The 20,657-nt window shown below is 42.7% G+C and overlaps 1 protein-coding gene across 3 annotated transcripts; it reads right to left on the reverse strand.

The window, feature by feature from the left end:
- Window positions 1–319: 319 nt before the first annotated feature.
- Window positions 320–20,409, reverse strand: LOC135393776 (sialin-like). Of its 3 annotated transcripts, XM_064624032.1 has the most exons (12): window positions 20,183–20,409; window positions 18,576–18,708; window positions 18,108–18,197; window positions 17,505–17,686; window positions 16,317–16,559; window positions 15,366–15,549; window positions 13,264–13,397; window positions 11,768–11,920; window positions 8,985–9,114; window positions 8,589–8,744; window positions 6,809–6,894; window positions 320–4,804 (listed from the first exon to the last, which is right to left on the reverse strand). In XM_064624032.1, the coding sequence occupies exons 3-12, from the start codon at window positions 18,115–18,117 to the stop codon at window positions 4,571–4,573; spliced, it is 1,512 nt and encodes a 503-aa protein (XP_064480102.1). In that variant the 5' UTR covers window positions 18,118–18,197; window positions 18,576–18,708; window positions 20,183–20,409; the 3' UTR covers window positions 320–4,570. The 3 variants fall into 3 exon arrangements, with proteins under 3 accessions (XP_064480102.1, XP_064480103.1, XP_064480101.1); XM_064624033.1 differs by lacking the exon at window positions 18,576–18,708 and having other exon boundaries at window positions 11,768–11,917; XM_064624031.1 differs by lacking the exon at window positions 18,576–18,708.
- Window positions 20,410–20,657: the final 248 nt, after the last annotated feature.

The raw sequence follows: 20,657 nt of genomic DNA on the forward strand, positions 1-20,657 counted from the left end.
TCTTTATTCCCCGTAGGCTCCAACTCCCCCATTTAAACTTTTACTCCCCCATGTACTCATACATAGGACGAAAGCTTCCCTCCAAAAAAACACTGAATAAGATGGGTGTGAAGAAAATTTCCAGGAAGCACGTTCAGGAGAGGAGAGGACGATTTTGGGGAAAAAGACTGAGGCGAGGAGGAATCTCTACTGGTAAAAACTGAGGTGAGGGCAAAGATCACGAGGGCATTTGCCCACCTCTGGTCACGAGAAAGAAAAAACGAATAGCTTTGGAAATATTTTGAGTGAAGGGGCCGCAGAAGAATTGGTTTGAGTCAAATTCTCCTGTGAGACATGTTTATTTCAACTATCTCAGAGAGAAAATATTTGACATTTGTGTGCTGAATACATGGCAGCTGCTGAACATGATCTCGCAGGAACTAGGAAGCGACACAGTCATCAGTTTGCGGATTATCTTTTTTTGTTTCGAGCTTTCTAAGGATCTTCATCCTCGTGCCAGTTCGCTTGCTTTGTGTCCCCCTTTATGAGATGCCCTTACAGGCACTTGAGGTATTTTTCATAAATACATAACTCTAGTTCAATGTACGTTGTCGGAACATTTTACCTCCGAAAGCGCAAGCCACTAACAACAAGAAAAAAAAAAAAAAAAAAGGAGAGTCTTATATTGCTACTCAACTCACTCTAATCCATAGCATATTTTATCTCCACGGTGAAATGAAACTCAAAATACTGCGAGGTGCTCTCGCTGCATACCATTCCTAAATTTGACACAACCATCAAAGCTGTCACAGCAGATCACTGGTGTAGACATACCAAATGCGCGTGACTGCTTAAGATTTTTAAGCTACGTGCCGCATCTTGTCAGTTGCAAGACTATACTTTCTTTTTTTTTTAAGAAATGCGTAGTCTGTTGGTGTATTTTACCAGACCATCCCCTAGGAGGACTTTGTTCATTTGTTTGTTGAGCAACACTCACTACAGCCGGGTCTTATGCCTACTTGACAGGAACTCGTTTTTCCCATGCACGCCAATGCGGGCAAATGCATGACTGAAGAAATGCTGACAGCGTTTTGTAATCTTGAACAATAGACGGGGGAATAGTAAATCTATTGATGATGACTAATAAATATATTTGTGACTAAAATGTGTTATAGGAGCAGTCTGGCAATGTACTTTGTACTATGTTTCAAATGAACACACCTTCTTTAGAGAACCTGCGGCACTCATCTCTCAATTTCTTACGTAAAATGCACAACACAAGTGTGGAACAGTTGCATATCAATGGAAACATTGTGTAGCATGCGCAGACACTTTGCGTAGCACCTTGCAAATTTGTCCCGTAGAGGTGTACAAAAGGTGAACGTGTTAATATATTACAAGCAGGTGGTCCATCTCCACTTTTCTTTTTACACATAAATCGTAACAAACACGCAAAAAACTTTGAAAGTGCGTTGAATGTGTGCTCTGTGCCAACATGGTACGTAACAGATTGTAAACCCACCCACGCATGGGAAATTGGGGATACAAATGTTAAAATCTACAGGTACCCAATATGTAGCTATAGATGTATCTTTTATGCGCTTATGATTGTCAGATACAGTAAAACCTCCGAAGTTGGACACCTCCCTACCTAGGACAACATTTCATTGCACCGGCGGGCTCCTGGTGAAAATTCATGGGGACCAACTTCTCTGCCCGGAAGTAGGCAGGGATTTCCCTGTTAAGTTGGACAGAGGCCTGGCAGATTATCTCAACCTCTGCACCGAAAAGGCCAAAAATGAGCCTCTGCCCTCGATTTTTACCTCTTAGTTTTTTTCTTTTTATACTGGTGTCATTTTGTTGTTTTAGTTGTTAGAGTCCAAAAAGGGGTACCGTCAGGCTATATTGTTCTTTAGTGTGAGCACCTGTCTTCGGTTTGTCTTTGTACGTGCACAGCACCAAGGCAATCAAAAGTGGGCTGACACTTGAGAAACAAGTCCTCGAGCTTAATTCCTCTCAAGCAAGCAGCACGCTGCTCGAAAAGCTCCAAAATGAGCAATATTTATAAGTGAAGAGTGGGTAGAGAGAGATATAATGAGCATCAATTGAAGCTTTCCGTCGTATTCTGTCCCTAAGTAGGACACATTTCGGCTGCACCACGGGTGTCCAAGGTACTAGATGTCACTTTTGTGTGCTTATCATTGTCAGATATTGAAATATACGAAGCATATCACATGAGTTTGCTTGCTGGACAATACACAAGCGCCATGCATATTTCACTGAGAAACCACGGACATATCCTATTAAGAAAATTTCAGCATGCTCGCGGTTCAGAGATTTCTCTCGTAGAACTAACTAAATCGGCAACACTGGGCAGAAGACAATTTTTTATCAACTAGGCTACATCTAAGCTACATCTAGGCTACAACTAAATACTGCGTAAAAGCAGACAAATTCTGAATGTTACATCAGAAAAAGACTGCAGACCCACAGTGATGTGTCGGTGTTAAGCATGACGGAAATAACAAGATATGGCAAGAGAATGGGTGTTTTACTTGTTTCTTGTTTTTCACATTGGCAACACTGTGTTTGGCACTGTTTAATGTTGATGTTATGCAGGGTGTCGCACCACAAAAAATACGGGTTTGGTTCGGGTTTGGTTCGGGTTTGGGTTCTCAGTGGTTGGATTTCGTTCCGGTTCAGTTCAGGTTCGGCCATGCCAAAAATCGAACTGGTTCGCAAACTGGTTCACTGCTGGTTCAAGAATAATAAGAGCATCGTATAAAAGCATCGTTAAGCATAACGGAAATAACAAGATACTAGAGGTGTGCGAATACTGAAATTTTCGAATACGAATATCTACAAAATTGTCCTTCGAATATCAAATATCACATCATAGCATAACGACATCTAAGAGTCAATTAAGTTAGTTAAGCCCCCAAAACAAGCATCATCGCAGTTGCGTTCTGCTGGTCTTTAGAAAAATGTCCCAAGTGCTAATGAGGAATATGTATTAATGTATTGGCTTAGCATAGGGCATACATGCTTATATGCACATGTACAGTAAAATTATTTTTACAACGAAACAGTGTGCTCTTCTGAGGCATGAGGCAAGTTGAAAACTGTAAAAAAACTTTGATTTCAAAGATCTTTCACGAACAGTGGTGTTGGCACTGTAAAGTGCTGGTGAAACAGACAGAATGGAAGAAAAGATAGGATAGTTTAGTGATGAGCATCTCAGAAGGAAAATGAAGGTGACAAGTGGTCTCTTCTTGCATTGAGAATGCCTTCCGCATTTGTCGTGAAGGCAAGAAACTGCTCTCACGTGAGACCATCGTTACTGACGGTAATGCATAGTTTGGAACTGCCTCATGCATTATAGTATAGCGCAGTAAAACTGCGATCCTCGACGATGTTGTATGGCTGTATCGCGCGTGATTGTTTCCTCAACGTTCGTGTTCAGCGATCCTGTCATTTTACGGCGAAAATCTGCGCGCGGTCCTCAAACTTTGTCGCGCCGACGACGACGCGCGTGAGTCGCGAGCAAAATCGCTCCATGTAACAAGACTTAGTGCAGTTTCAAATGACTGCAGCGTTATCGTCGTCCTAGTTGGCACTTTCATACGGTCGCAGAGCGCCGGAGTCGGAGAAACTATGTCGAAATATCAACACATCCCACTTCTCAATTATCGCCGTCATCGCACGCGACCATGATTCTATCATATATCACTTACAACCACAAATCGAAACCGAAAAAACGCATTCGAGACGCAGGTTTTGGCTGTGCATGCAATGGGACGGTGAACAGCGGTGTTCAGCTCAACGCCAACAAAACTACGATGTTTAACCGTAATTTCACCGAACTGTAGGCCTCATATGATAGCAATCCACTAAAGCCGCGACTGTGCTGACGATGTATGAAACGTACCGCGGTTTCGCTGGGGCAGACTTCAAAATGGCGGCTGCACACAACTGCGTACTAGTTTCGGTTTCGGTTACCGAACGTATAGCGATGCATTCGGAAGATCTGCGCGTCGCTTTGCAGCTGTTCTACTATGCATGTTCGTCGCCCGCAACAGCTTTGTAATAAGCTGCTTTGATATTCAAAAAATATGGAATATTCAAACTTTTACGAATATTCGAAAACTTCTAATATCAAATTTTCGAATGCGAATACGAATCGAATATCGCAAATATTCGATTCGTATTCGAAATTTCCAATATTCGCACACCTCTACAAGGTACTGAGTGTTACTGTTACTGGTGTGTTAGGCGGCCATTTCTCGTTTCATTCACATCACTGTGTTTGGCACTGTATAATGTGGATGTTACGTGAATGTGATGATAATGATGGCAATACAAAATCTAAAACCTAGCAAAGTTAAAATAAGTTCAGATCAGCGCAACACCACATATTTGTACATTGTAAAAAAAGTAAAAACGCACACCTTCACAGACAGACAACGTTACAAGGAAAAGCCTCATACAGGGGAACACATGTCAACCCCCAACGTGATGAAGCACCGTAATAACAAAATGCAGCAATCCAGCTTCTGATTAAGCTTGTAAATAAACTGCTGCCTGGTACATTTCATGCATTTTCAGCAATTGTCTTCAGTTCTGATGGTGGTGCTACATATTTTCCAGCACGTCCTTCTTCAGCTGAATCAGTGCAGACACTTCCATACTGATTATCACCCCATGGTTGCTTATCAGCTGAGCCAAAAAGAGCAAATAAAAGTCCTCCAGCAATACTGATGCCTGCTGACAGGTAGAACACTCGAGCCCAGAGTAGCTGCAACAATCCTATTGATGACTCTGGATTCTGAAAAGAAAAGTAAGATGTGCTGGACAATATTATGCCTATCTATCGATACGTAAAGATATCTAAATGTAACATGTTATATAAGGCCCCTAGTTTTCAGATGCAGCAAATTCAAAATCTGCGGCACTGACTTTTAGATTCCGCGATTTTCCGCGGCAAGAAGCATACTTTTTTCCCGTGTACTTGGGAACTGAAAGCACGCTATGTTCGCAAACTTGTCACTTTAAGGTATGCGGAAAGAAACGCTGGGTCCAGCGTTTCTTCCGTGTTTTGTAGTTCGAGTGACAGTATCGTTCATCGCGTCAGCGGATCATCACTCGAAAATGCGCGCAAATCAAACAAAATCACCACAATGTAACTTGGGTAGCACTGACGGCTTTGCGAAAGGTAATCGCCACGGTCGCTGAGACGCGCGTGCCAGATATCCGCGCACGAAAATGCGGGTGAGCATATTACGCCATTTTTTGCTTTCTTGTCGTTTTTAGTGCTACTACAAAGATATGTGCTAAACTAAAGAATAATATGTAGGGGTGTTGCGAATATTCGAGTTCTCGAATTCGAATCAAATATCAAACGCTTGAACTATTCGATTCGCGAATCGAATATCCAATATTCGATTTTACGAATATTCGACTATTCCACGAATATGAACGACAAAACCCGAAAATGGGCTTCACCTGATGCTTCCGTGCATGAGGTGAAGCCTGCTTTAGGAAATTGCCCTTGCTGCAGGATCAACACAGGCGGGACGATGTTTAGTTTAAGATAAAGTTATCCAAAGTTAGTTTTGTAGACATCGTCTGTGGAAGGTGTGGCACTCCCCCCACATGCGGTTTAGCGGTGCTGACGAGGAACTTTGATTTGATGTCTGACAGCCCACGAACATGAAGGGTGTCTTAAAGATGCGTCTAAGATTTCAGTAGTGCAACTTCCCAGGGGGAATGCAAAGAAACTAAAGGCAAAGCTGAGGCCAATTTGTTTGTTTCACAAATGGCCCGTGGTTTGTCTGAATCAATTACAGCCTCGTCCGTGTAACATGCTACTGCCTGACATAAAATTTTGAAATGAAGGCAATCACTCCAGCACTCCAGTAAGTGTAAGCACTCTCATGTAAAATTAAAGAGTAGGAGCTTTTAGCGGAAGAATTGCGTTTCTCTCTCGTGACAGTTAATGCCAGAAAAATTACACTAAAGCCATGGGCTACAAAATAGAAACTTTTAGTGCGAAAGTCACATTTTGTAAATTTTGCACGAATATTCCATATTCGATTCAGTATTTGAAAATTTTCCCCCCATTCGATTCGACTTAAAATATTTGGATTCGCACACCCCTAATAATATGCGATGTGCAAATTATCCGATGGCGTAAAATACGTGAGAAAATATGTCGAAACGTCCGTGTACTTTGGAGCAGTTGGCAGCATGCAGAGAATGCGTTCTTATCTGACGTTATTCCGCGTGAGCGTGCGATACTTCTCCTGCGACGCTGCACGTCGTAGCGACTGTCCACATCCCGCCAATCGCGTCCTTCGACCCAATTGGATTTCCGTGCAATTCCACGCAAAACGCCGCAAAATTTCGAGCACATTCCGCGAAATTCTGTGCCATACGAAAGATTGTGCATTCCATGAAATTCCGCGCGGAAACGCGGAAAACCCGGGGGCTTAAACCCGTAATAATAAGCTCCTTTGTGCTGAGATATGCTGTTTGAGATTCTTTTTGGCTGCAGTTGAATCAAGTGCAAATGTCCTTATACTGAGGGAAGTTACTCTCAAACCAGGAAAAATCTGCAGTTGAATACCGTGTGGGATCTTTCCAAAGTCTTTACTAGAATTTCGGGAATAAAATTGCGCTCAATGCGTACCCCCTAACCCAAATAAAACTGGAACCAACAAAGTCTGGGTCCCTAGCATGACACAGGGCTGCGTAAAAGAAGGCTGTGCAGATCCCATTGTAAACAGAAATACAAATACATCCGCAAAACCTTTGCGTCCGATATACGTACTGTCTCATTTGTCATCATCCCTGCCACGAGTGGAGCCAGGACACCTGTTGTTTGACCAAACGTTGTGATCATCCCATTTAGTGTCGCTGAAATTACACACATTCACAGATGAGGCAACAGAACCTATAAATTTCCCAGCATGCCTTCCCAGTTTCTGACATACGAGGGGGGACCCAAAAGAAACCGGAATTATTTTCTAAAAAATTGTGTTTTTATTGTTGCATGCTCTAACTTCAAACACCTTCAAAGTAATCTCCCTTTGATGCAATGCACCTGTCCAGACGTTTTTTCCACTGCTCAAAACAGTTTTGGAACTCGTCGACGTTGATGCTTTATAGTGCTTGTGCCGTTTTCTGTTTCACTTCTTCGACATCGGCAAAACATTTCCCTTTGAAGACTTTCTTCATCCAGAGGAACAGAAAAAAGTCACAGGGGGCGAGATCAGATCAGTAGGCAGGGTGGTGCACAGGGGTCATTCCATTTTTGGTCAAAAACTGCTCAACACTCAGCGCGGTGTGCGCAGGTGTGTTGTCATGGTGAAAGAACCAGTCACCTGAATGCCACAGCTGGGGACGTTTCTTCCCTAGATCTTGGCGCAACGTTCTTAAAACTTCCAAATAAGAGCTTTGGTTGACTGTTTGACCCGGCGGAACAAATTCCGAGTGCAGAAACCCCTCACATCAAAGAAACAGATCACCATTGTCCTGACGTGCGACTTCACTGGTCGTGCTTTCTTGGGTCGTGGTGAACTGGCTGTTTTCCATTGACTAGAATGCTGTTTCGTTTCGGGTTCGTAAGCGTAGCACCAAGATTCGTCTCCTGTTATGATTTTAGAAAGAAAGTCCGGGTCCGTCTCCAACTGGTCCTTCAACGCACGGCACGCAGCCATGTTCAGCTCTCTCTGTTCGGACGTGAGCAGTCGAGGCCAAATTTCGCTGCAGCTCGTTTCACGTGCAAATCGTTCGCTAAAATTCACTGACATGAGCTCTACAACAACCCTGCCAACTCCACAAGCTCATCAATGGTCCGACTGCGATCTTGCAAGAGGGTTTGACGAATTCTGTCGAGATTTACTTCAGTGCGGCTGGTCGAAGTCCGTCTGGACCGAGGTTGATCGTCAATCGACATTTCGCTTCGTTTAAATCGAGAAATCAATTCGCGCACTTGTGTTTTGCTCAAAGCAGCCTCCTTGTAAGCCGTCTGTCGCATAACTGCCGTTTCGGATGCGTTTTTGCCCAACAGGAAACAAAATTTCACTGCCGCACGTTGTTCGTGCAAATCAGCCACCGCGAAATAGGCAAACGCATTGAAGGGGTCTGACAACAGAATTCACTGAAGCCGAATGCAGCGTTGCACAACAACGCCATCTGGTGCACTGATGCAAAACAGTTCGTACAACTCTCACCTAGCGGTGGAAGCTTGTACTACAAGGGATCCGCCCTCACGAGGACAATTCCGGTTTCTTTTGGGTCCCCCCTCGTATGTGCATTCTAAAACACTGTAAAAAAAAATACGAGTCCAACGCGCAACTTTTTTCTTCTGCGGATGTATTGTTTGCAGTGGGCCACGATTGGTCTCTGGCCCGTGCTACAGCTCTGTTAGTTAGCCACATTCAACTTTAATAGCCTGCTATTCTGTAGGGAAATCTAAAAATTCTTTGGGCTGGGTATGTGCGGGAAAATCAAAGGAAGGCCTATGAATGCCTGTGCAGTGTTCTAGTACCCACCGCCCTATCATATTTCCCACCCATATGCCAGAACAGCATATGGCAAGTCCTCACCAGAATACATCGGTGCCAGATCTACCACTGCTGGCACATTCCCGCCCGTGAAGGTGCCCAGGGTTACTTTGGCGATGATGAGAAAGCACAACACGAGCCATTGGTCACAACCAGCATTGGCTATGCCTATAAGGCACGCTGCAGGTCCCAAATTAGCTGCAAGAAAAAGTGGATATAGCAACCACAAACTTGGCCAGTATAAGATAACGGTAGATAAGACAGATGAGGGGAATCTGAAAGCAGTCCACACTGTGCCCCGAAGATGTCGACGTTTCATTTAATTTGTTGGCTTAGCTGCTCGCAAGTGTGTGTGTGTCATAAAAGTAACCTCACTTCCCCATTACCTAAAAATGACCTTCGCAAGATCTTATTGCGAGTTTCTGCCGACCATCGTACCTGTCAGCTGAAATAACTTCCTGACTAAAGTTGTTCGCAGTCCGTGTCGTAGTAGCCAATCCGCACAAAGTCCGGACCCCAGCATGGTAAGAATGGTGAAGGCAAACACGAGGGAACTCAAGTTTCCATTCTGAAAGAAGAAAGAAAGGAAGACGGGCTATTAGAACTGAAAAAGCGTAAGTCACGCAAATCAAAGACCCAAACTGAGAAACAGTGAAAGAAGAAAGTTACTGAAAAGGTTAGCCAGCTGTAGGACTGGAACCCACATCTTCTGGATTACCAGTCCAGGGCTCTACCAATTGAGCTAAGCTAACACACCTCCCCAGCGACTTCCAAGGGACTAACCTTTTCAGTGACTTTCTTCTTTCATCGTTAATTTCTTTGTCCTTTCTATGTTGTTCCAGCCTCAGAACATCAGTTCTCTCTTACCCAAACTGACATGTGTTGGCTCAGTGCCCACGTGTCTACCATTAGCAACGCAACATAATATGGGTACTCAAAATGTGGGGCCTGTTGGTACTGCATAATATGGGTACATGCACAGCAAGTGTATTGTGGTTAGCGGGTATAGAAAAGCGATTGCAAAGCCATGGCCGAAACAGCCTGTATTACCAATTGAGCGATAAACATTGCCTGACCACAGTAAAAGGGCAAGCGAGGAGGCTAGTAATCTCATGCAAATAAACTGTAAGCGTGCACTTTTCTCTGCAAGGGATACTAAGTACCGTAATTACTCGCATATTTATGCCAGTACTCTAGTGACAATACTTTAGTATTTACTACACATTCAGGAATTCTTTAAGTGTGACAGCCTTACGGTGGTATCCTCAAGATTTTCTGTCGACAGAGACTCCTAAATACCACTTAGCGGAATTAGTGAATGCCATGGGTGCAGTATCCAGGGAGAGCGTGGCAACACTGCTCGTGGCACGGTGTTACAAAAATGCTAGACCCACGTAAAATCTTCTGGTAGGCTGTATCTTTGAGACAACTTTGTACATAGGCCATTTATACCTGGCTGTTCAATAATAATGGGGCCGTTACTGTTGCTCCTCCGGGATTTTCAGTGCGGCAACAGATTGGGCCACGAGCACCGCACTGGAACAGCGCCGCGCAACAGGGTATGGAGCATCGGTCACTGGCAGGTCCACAGCTGGTGTGGCACAGCATCAGGCCGCGTCTCATGGACTATAACACTGGTTCAGATTAAGTTTTTTAGTTCCGCACCACCAAGCAGCTGGCACTGTGAGCAGCGTAGAGAGGATGGCAGGAAGGATTGCGGGTTTAGTATGCATCCTGGGGTGACTTCAGGGGTAACTGCGCAGTCTTGAAAGTCGCTGGAAAACCTCAGATAGCACAGCCAGTGCTAGGATTCGAACCCGCATCCTTTCAATCATCCTAACCACCACGGGAGCTGGTAACAACACACACCTGTCACGTGTTCTGCATTTTACTGCAAGAGGTGGTTATGGAATGACCAAGAAAACTGCCTCTTACTGAAGAACAGAAGATTGAATGGAGGAGAAGAGAGACTCCCAAGCAGCAAAATTACCATGCTGGGGAGATGTCACCTAAACCATCACAAACTTGCCTTATAGCCAGATGTGAGTTGGTTGATTGATTGGTAAAAGAAAAAAAATGGAGATGTTGGTTAACCTGACTGCTTTATTATAAAACGGCACGCACAAACCCGTTCCTGGTTAGTAGCCGACACAATACAGCAACTCCAAGCACAACAGGATTGATGGATCAAGTGCCAAAATCCAGACAAGCAGCAACATTACATAGTACTAAACATTATTTGAGGTCACTTTGATATACAGGGTGTTTGCCCTAGTGTGTCCAGAAATTTTATTTAAAGCGAGCGATAAAAGAGAAACGAGCCTACTTTTCAGCTACTTGACCAAGAAACAGGTGCTACTAGTCAAGCAGTACCTGTTTCTTACTCAAGTAGCAGAAAAGTACCACTTGCTTTTCTTTTATCGCTCGCTTTAAATATAATTTCTGGACACGGTAGAGCAAACACCCTGTATACGTACATAATTACTAGCACTAGCTGTCTGCCAAGCAATCACCACTTTTCATCACCAGTCGCTTCCATTAATTTTTATTTATTTACACGATTTCAGAATCTATTTGTCGCTTTCCCAAAAACATAACTTTGCTCTAGCAGTCCGAAATATTACCAAGGAGAACATTTCCTGAAATATTACGCGCACTGTTGTCTGCTGCTATTTATCAATAGACGTTGTCATAGAATTTCACATAAGCAGTACTGTCCATCTGTTCTGGTGCACAGTGCTAGCTGCCATGGAGGCTGCATGGACTTATGGTCCACATGTTAAAAATAAGGAGCAAAGCTGCGAAAAATACAAAATTTTATTTAAACGAGAATACTCTAGCAGCCTGTACAGAATAACGGGAGTGGGGAAATGGAAAATTCTTGTGGCTTATGGGTTTCACGTATGCACACACCACCCTTGTCATCTTGCAATGTTCACAATGCTGACACGAGGCAATTCACAAAGTTTTCAACAATACAAGTAGGCCTATATTTGCTGACATCTTTGGTTGGGCTGGAAATATGCTATGCGAGAGTTTCCCCATACAAAAATGGAATGGGAGTTCCACTGTCCTGTCTCCTGTAGACTGTGTTAGTTACAATTAGTGTAGAACCAAAAAGGGGTGCGAGAGCTTTCTATCGTACAACTACCCAAAATTTGAAAATCATATAAAAGGCACGGATAGTACGAGGAATTTGTTGCATAATGCGGGAGACATACCTGTTTGAGAGACAGCTGAAGAACGGATTCTAAATAAGCAGGCAGTTTGGTAAAAAGGAGCATGGAAACCCACATGTTGGAGAAACGAGCTGCCACTAAGGCCCACACAGGTGGAGATAACAGCACTGCCTTCCAGGGTACTGCTTTTTTCTGCTAAGGAGAAACACAGTGAGTATTTCAAAGTTCCTTTTTATGCCTCATTTCGTGTGGAGTCATCTACAAAACATGTGTCACGTAAATGGGAGTCCAATCAGAATAGAAAACACTACAGATAAATAGAACGCAGAACAAAGGTAGGTAGAGGCCAGAGGGAGCTCGTCAAACTAAATTTTGTAGCACAAGTGCAGAGCCAGGTTTAACGTGTAGTTCGTGGGGTATATAAACCACGTGCCATGTAAGCTAAACAAAATCACCAAGCATTATGTGTATAGTAATAGGTTAGTTAGCCTGCATTCCAACTCACAAAATTTTGTTCCTGCTGCAGAGGAAATCCATCTTCGTAGGGAAAGCTGAAGCTCGAAGGGTTTGTACACCGACAACTTTCTGTATACAGGAAGCTAGTGTAACAAACGACACATGCTAACACAGGGCAGAATGACTAGAATATGCTCAAGAGCTTCCACTCACGGTATGCAATTAAATAGGAAACGGCAGGTGTCAAGTAATAGATTTTTGTCGCTACTTAAAAAATATATGCTACCAGTGGAAAGCAAAATTTGTGCAAGTGAGCATGCCCCTCCTGCAAAAATACCAGTCACACTGACTGATCTCCATGCATGAAAGGGCGCCACTATCTTCTCATGTCTTTGTTCTGACGTGCATTACAGGATCAAGTTCTGACTCATTGCCGATGCATCACAAGAGCCTCGTATTTTAGTTTTAGACCCAGTGTGACCTGCTTTTTGTCTTAAAACCAACAGAGAACCGCTTATTTTAGGTAGAACCAGGAAAATGCCCCGTCACCACCTTGAGTGTTCCTCTTGTCATTTTTCTTTTCCACCTAACAAATACGCTCTTTGACTTGATATCTCGCGGGTTTCAAACATAAGGCCTGATTTTTACCAGATTTGGGAAAAACATAAAACCTGGAAAAGCGAGGGTCTAAGCATCTATGACAGAAACGAGACTAATTATGAGGAGCGATGAAAATAATGTTCCCGAGTACATCACGCAAGGACATGCCACAAGGACAGCACAGCATCAATTAGGCAAGGTCAAATGTTAGGATAGAGAGGTAGGCAAGTGAGCTGGTGGTATACATCCATAACTTAAAACCTGAGACTAGGGGACAACACAGACAAGTCTCAGGTTTTAAGTTATGGAAGGTCAATTGTGGCAAGCAGTTTCATTTTCAGACACATATAACAGAAAAGCGCAGAGATAATAAAGCTGCTTATCTTTCCTAATCTGTCCAGCTAGGACACAATGCTAGCACGTTTTGAAAGATTTTACTGCTCGGGCATTTAAAGTGGTTGTATGCGTGAAATGCTTCGTACCTCCGACTTGAGTGGTCCCACACATGCGCTGCTTTTTATTTTCCTCAGTTCTTCTTCATCAACTTTAGGATCCTCAGCAGGGTCATTATAGCCGAGGAAACACCAAAGCATAGACCAGACAAAGCCAATGACACCTGAGGAACCGAGGCAAGCTTGCATTATACTAGCTTGATGAAGCATAAAGTAAGGTTTCTTTGGACTAGACTAAAGAAGCACTGTACAGTGCTCATAATATGTCAAGTTTCGGGCACTTCCCATGTTCAAGTTGACAACAGCTTGAGTTACTGTGCAGCACAGGAATAATATGTCACGCTACATTGGAATAACATCGTACAAGTATAATACAGTCCCTATCAAGACGCTGAAGGAGGGTTTTGACAATCACAGGTTACTGCTTGCAAATATTCCCATTACAAGTACATATTTTCACTGTTTTGCAATATTTCAACCACCAAGTCATGCTGACTGATTCTGACTTCCAATTAAAGCAAGTTGGGTACTGATTTTGATCTAAAAAGATCTTGTGGGTAAAACTTTTGTTGTTGTCGTGAAATGAACTACCGGAACCCTTTGCACTCATGTTGACCTTGAATGCAAAAAAAAAAAAAAAATGGTTGCTTTCCTTAAGGTTTCCATCTGAACTGTCTGTTGTTTGTTCTAAATTTTGTAAGTCTTGCTAAGTACAAATGACCCACATTATCTCTGACCTGAGATACCATACTCTCAGAGGTAGCCACATTACCAAGGATAATGAATGAGCAGTACTGCATTATCTCTGGAATATCACAACCTTGTGTATCGAGGTTAAACGAGGTCAAAACCAGTGCTGTGCGAATATTTGGGTTCTCGAATTCGAATAGAATATCAGTCACTGCAAGTCTTCGATTCGTGAATCGAGTAGCCAAGTTTCGGTTTTTTGAATATATTCGACTATTCGCCGAATATGAGCGACATCTCCCGAAAGTGGGCTTCACCTGATGCTTCCCTGCATGATGTGAAGCCTGCTTTACAACATCGAAGCCAGCGTTACGAATTTGCCTGTGCTGCAAGATCCACGCAGACGGACTGGAGTTTAGCTTAGCATAATGTTAGCTCAAGTTTACTGCGCATACTTTTCCTGAGGAAGGGGTGGCGTCTCTCCCGTGTGCAGTTTAGCGGTGCCAGCGGATGATTTTGATTTGATGTCTGGGAGGTTGTCTTTAAAAAGTTACTCTTAAATAATCGACAGAAGCAAAATGTCGCTGACAAGCTGGTGATGCATGGCTGTGAAGTAAGACCCGAGACAAGGAGTTGAGACAAATTCTCATACACTCTTAAATAATGCCTACAGCCGAGGAACAAAAAAAGGTGCCTTAAAGATGTCCCTTTCGTTCAAAATTTCAGCAACGTAACTTCCCCACGCGAGACATACACACTCTATCGAAGAAGCTATAAGACGTTCACAACAAAGCCGAGGCAAGACACCAATTTGTCTGTTTCACAAGTGACCTATGGGCTATGGATGTCCAGAAACAATTGTGGCCACAACATGCCACTGCATGACATGGAATTTTGAAATCAATATAATTACCCCAGTATGCACTCACCTAAAAAGCAGGAAACACTATCATGCAACATTAAAGGGTACAGGCTTCCCACAGAACGTGGGTCTCTCGTGTGCTAGAAATTGCAAACTTTTAATGCAGAAAGAATGTATAATATACTTTACACAACTATTTCATATTGAATTCGGAATTCAACATTTTTTCCTCCGTTAGACGCGATATTCGATTTGACTCGAGATATTCGGATTTGCACACTCCTAGTAAGACCCCCCGTCTATACCCGAGGGTTTAACCCAAGCGGTCCAGCAATGCACTTGGGAGGTACATCCGGGTAGAGATAGGGTGAAACCCGAAAACTGATAATCGCTCCAAGCAGACACTGGTAACAGACTTTTTCAGAAAATAAGTCATCCTAATTACGTAGGCTTTTGCTCGGTCCGGAGGGTGCATTTCACATTATTATGACAATTCACTTCATGACCGAAAACAACGGGAACGGTGGTGGTCATCTTAACGAGGGTTCACCGTAGGTATTTATTTAACGCGAGTTCCACTAACCTGAAATATAAAATGCAAATGGCCATCCTCCAGCGACAGATAAGCCACTAAGATGACCAAAAAGAAGCATAGCAGTGACTATTCCCACATAGCGACCACAGTATAATACAGCCATAAAAGTACTGCGTTCCTTCTTTGGTGCCCATTGAGCCACTAATGCCACTCCAGCGGGCATGCTCAGGCCCTAAAAGAATCACACATTACAACATATTAGAATGGTTGTGTTAACACAATACATAATTTGTTCATTATTCCCTACTTTCCGTAAGCACACAACTGCATTGAGCTTTATTCTGCGGTAACATGCACACACGCACATGCACTCAGAGTGCTATCCTTCAAGTGCTAGAAAATATCCAATTTTTCTCGTGAATTTAGTCCGGGTGTTGTCCGAAACTTAAGAGTTCAAAACTTGAGCATTTGGCATGCTTGTCACAATATGTATGTTGGTGCTTTCGAAGGCATCTTAAATGAGCTTGGCTAAATATGACTCACGTTTTCGGTTGTAAAATACCAAGGCGAGAGACTTTGCTGGAGTTGACAGCACAATGCTTGTTGGCGTGAGAACATCGCTTTAGAATACCAAAGATCGTGCATAAAACTTACGATAAATCCAAACTGACAGAGATTCTACCAATATGATTTTTAGGGAGTATTTTTTTTTCTGAGAATACTGGGCACTATGAGATATCAGTTCATAGTCAGCACTGATAGCGCTGCAATTAGTCACCATTCAGCTGATGTGGTACTTCGACGCAGGATTAGTAAAATTTTGTGTGTGTATGTGCCAGCTACAGTGTAAGGCCAGCACACCAAATTACAATGGGAACTATTGTAAAGCTGTTACGAAGCTGTTGACAAGGCACTCGATTGTTACAGAAGTCACTGCTAGGTGTCCATAAAGATTTACGCGGCAAACGCAATGCACGATCGCTATCATAAATGGCTTACGTGAGTCAGTCCTAGAATGATCCTGTGCACAACCAGAGGCGCTGCTCCTAAGGTCGCAATCCAGGGTGTTGCAGAGCAAAGCATTGAAGATACCATTACACCACCTCCAAGCATCCATTTTGCACTAAACCGTTCAGCCAAACGTCCTCCAAACACTTGCGGGATAATCACTCCGTAGAAGTATGACCCTAAAATGATGCCTTGCATGGATGGAGACCATGATAATCTGCGCAAATTATGTTCCTACGAAAAAGAAAAAAGGTACAGTTAGTTGACATTCCTAATGACATCCACATGCAAGCGGAACATACCACCTTGACAGAAACACACACACACAAAAAAAAAAAGACTTAGCCATAAAAAGTTTATAGTAGTGATTACTAGCAACAAGAAATGTACCCTGTGCTGAGGACTAATGGTCATTTCAGGCACCACCAACAGGTTTTGTGACAAATTTGCAGGAAAAACATTGAAACGTTTGCCCTTAAAAATTTTTTTCCAAATGTGATGTGTGACACATTTTTACAGGTTGTCAAGGACTTTGCAAGCATGTTTCAAGATAACAATGTAACCCTTAAAAGTCATTGAAAAGGTTAGCCAGTTGTAGGACTCGAACCCATATCTTCTGGATTACCAGATTGTCCTTTCTATGTGTTCCAGCCTCAGAACTTCAATTGTCTCGTGTTCAATGTAACCCTTGCCACAAGGAAATACCATATGGCTAAGGTTGAATTGTTGTAGAGGCATTCATTTTCTTTTGACTCAACCATTTTTGCACTTTTCTGCGCGACGTTCTAGCCACTAATCAGTGACCAAGCATATGCATCAGCAAGTATGTACGACATAAAACTAATCTCTTTTTGGTCATGCATTAAAGCATCAGTTTTGAAATGTTAAATGAAAGAACACCTAAAAATGAACCATCACTTCGACACAGAATGGTATAGGCTGGAGACAGCTCAAATATAAGGAATATTCTCAAGAATGGGAATAAAAGAACATGCGACATGTACACGGAGCACTCCCCCTCACATCAACGAAAGATTATCATTTGATTATTTGTTACATCCAGGCTGATTTAGTTTTACTTCATTTGAACAATGTTCCAAGAATGACGCATTGTTTGTGTACCAATAGAATGTAGGAAGTGCAGTTAGGAAGAAAATATATTTCTTTGATGATACACACCACACCGTCAGTGGATGCGAGCTGCGTTGAGTTGTCAGTGCTTGAATTGTGAGATGCTGAAGAATGAAGGGTACCATTCACCATTGCGACAATGGCAATTCCGAGGTCAAATTTGTGCGATGAAATGATTGTCATTCCAAAAAATAGAAGGCAAGAAGTGATGTAACGACCAGGTATCCGACCTAGGAACAAGAAAGAATTGTGAAGCATCAGGAAAATACCAAGGTACCAAGGTAACCAAGCATAAGAAAAACCAAGGTAATGTAGCATGTACGCGAAAGCTGTTTTTCAAAGCTAAAGCTTTTTCTCCAGACAGTTTCACCTATAATCAACCAAGTTCTACCTGTGCTGCTTTCATTTCAGCTACAAAAAGTAATTCCTGATGTAGCGTAACAAATTTAAATATGTTTCAATATAAATTCGCTAAACAAAAAGGTTATGTATGCTCCACACGTTGGTCTCCACAAATTTGACCATTCAGTATTCAATATTCATTAAGAGCAGCAACAAAGTACGTGCAACAGAGCAAATATATTATCGTACCATGCAATGCAAACCGTACTTTTCAGAAAAGCAAATAAAACGTCACAAATATGCACTTACATAGTTTCATAGCTCCTATATTTTGCCGGTTATCTCTGAGCTACTTTCAAGGCTCCTTCATCGAAGCAGCTGTTTCATTATCTCTTCCCGCTGCAGTAAGAGAGGAAACAAAACATTGCTCAAGCGAGGAAAGAGCTATAACGTCAGACACCCATTCCAGTTTCTCTCTCTTGGAGTACTGGCTATCTATGAGTCAATAAATGGATGCAAAGCAAGGTACATGGAAGCCAGGGACAGCCTCTAACTTCCCTAAGTATCATCTCCCGAAGGACACTGCAAAAATAATGACCATCAGCACTGTACATGTGAATTAGCTTCTGAGGTGTACAAAGTTCTCAACAGCATAAAGATCATATTACGAGGAAGTGTACGACATGTAAACAGAAGACTTGCTCACAGTAAGGCCATGAGAAGATTTAAGGTACCAAAATTTGTCAATTTACTGCTAGAGCAGTTCTCTCGAAGCACCTTAGTTGTTGCCCGGCATTGTAGTTGTTGTAGTCTGTGTTGCTACGAGTGAATGTCATGACTAACAAGTCAGGTACAAGCACGAGCCAATTCCTGCTGCCACCTCTTCAACCTTTGTTGCAGTTTTAGCCAGCTGCATATAACCGAATAATAATGATAATAAATAAGAATTGTGCACAGATCCACGCACTCCTTCAGCTCTGATCTACAGCAATCAATCTGAAGAGGCATTTTAAAAGTGGTAGCTGTATAGTTTTACTGTTCCATCAGCAATTGCTTCTGGCTGCACGTGATAAGAGGCAATATCGGCTCCAGTATATCTTTACAGCTGTCTCGGAACAAATAGGAAAAAAAAAATAGTATGTGTACAGTGGCAGATAGAAGCATGCTAGGACACTCATACCTCAAACACCAATAGGTTCAATACAAGACTCGAGCAATACAGCATTCTAACCAAGCAATATTTGGGTCATTTACAGATTTGTAATGAATTTGATCACCAAATTATGCCATCCACAACTTATTCTAATTTCCTTCCATAGCTCGCAATTTAATTTACAATTTCAGTACATTCAACTTTATTATTCGATGGTTTGTTTGATTGTGCTGTGCAACTTACTCCAATTTTTTCGAAAGCTGACTATGTGCAAAGCTATAAACCACTTGCACCAGTGCGTTCAATACATTTTAAGAGTGATAAAAGCACCAAGGATTAAAATTTTATTAGTCAGTCAATGCACTTTGTATCCATCTCGTCCGCACTGGGGATTATATCGCACTGTACGACCAAACAGCGTGGTTTTTATCGCTTTGTACATTACATCTCCAATTATAATGATATATGGCATTAAAGTATGTCAATCCATTTTTAAGTTAGTTATATGGCATTCGGCAGTTTATGGCTTGGGCACGTGCATTTCGTGAATTCTAAATAAAAACACATTAGAGCACATCAAGCTCACACAAGCCTGTGTGAGCCTCGACACAACCACACTCTGATAATGCGTTTTCTTGGAAACCTGACTACGGGCAAGAGCTTGTTTCTGGGACGCAAGAAACTTGCTGTACCGACCTCGTCCCCAAAGATGGTGTCCCCTTGCATTAGTATCTCTGCAACAGGAATGCTCAACGAGTATAATATAGGGCCGTGCATGCCAGTGCAGCTTACGGCTACAGCTGCATCCACCACTACTTCTTTTTGGAACACGCAATCATTATCTTCCCTCGAATTTTCAAATACAATCTTCCGGATTGTAGATCAGATAGATGAGAGGAAATACGGACGCACGTTGTGTGTTACTTCATTTTTACCTACCTATACCTACCTCCTTCACATTCTTTTTGTGGCCCTGTACCATGAGGACGTAGAAGAAACGTCGGCTCTATGCCCAAGCATACTCCAAAATAGTGCATACCACCCTCATAAGCAAGCAAGCACGCTCGAAAGATTACACAATTCCAGTCTATTCTGAGCTGCTCACAACTAATAAGTGAAAGTTCAGGCTTGACCGAAAATGCCTTGAATACTAAACCAGAAGTAGAGTGTTATAACAAAGGAGCGATATACGGAGCACAATTCTTTAATGAAAAGAGAACGATCAACTTACCAGTTGCTCAGCTCTGGCGTTCCCTTCCCCAGACCAAGTCAAGTATTTGTATACAAACTGAAGATGTGCTTGCCAGTGAATGACATTTACTAAATGTGCCGCTCGATCCTGTGCGAATCAAAACTGTTGCTACCGCAGACATCCTGTCGGAACGGCAAATATCAGCGGTATGATGATAAGGAGCGGACAAGGACAATCGACATAACGAAACTAACGTAGAGTCGTAGGCGGCGCCATCTTATGATGCAAATGGCGATGCGCGGGACCAAAATGTCGGGAGAATACGAAACTGAAAAGCAGGTCACTGCAGGATTCCTCTCGCCGACGGGAGCTAAATCGGCCAAATACCGGCAGCATTTTTGCCTATATTTTACCAGGGAGGGTATTTCACGGATAAGTTTTGGGCAAATTCTGGTTTTAGCGAAATGGGAAACCCGTGAACAAATGAACGTCATAGGTAGAGATGAGTGCGGGT

This window comes from Ornithodoros turicata, chromosome 5 (assembly GCF_037126465.1).
Source record: "Ornithodoros turicata isolate Travis chromosome 5, ASM3712646v1, whole genome shotgun sequence".
Taxonomy (NCBI): domain Eukaryota; kingdom Metazoa; phylum Arthropoda; class Arachnida; order Ixodida; family Argasidae; genus Ornithodoros; species Ornithodoros turicata.

Coding starts and splice junctions, on each gene's coding strand:
- LOC135393776 (XM_064624031.1), bottom strand. Junction 13,398..15,365: donor ATTTGCATTTTATATTTCAG/GTTAGTGGAACT, acceptor TCGGTTCCTCAG/GTGTCATTGGCTTTGTCTGG. Junction 4,805..6,808: donor GGATGATGACAAATGAGACA/GTACGTATATCG, acceptor TTTTCTTTTCAG/AATCCAGAGTCATCAATAGG.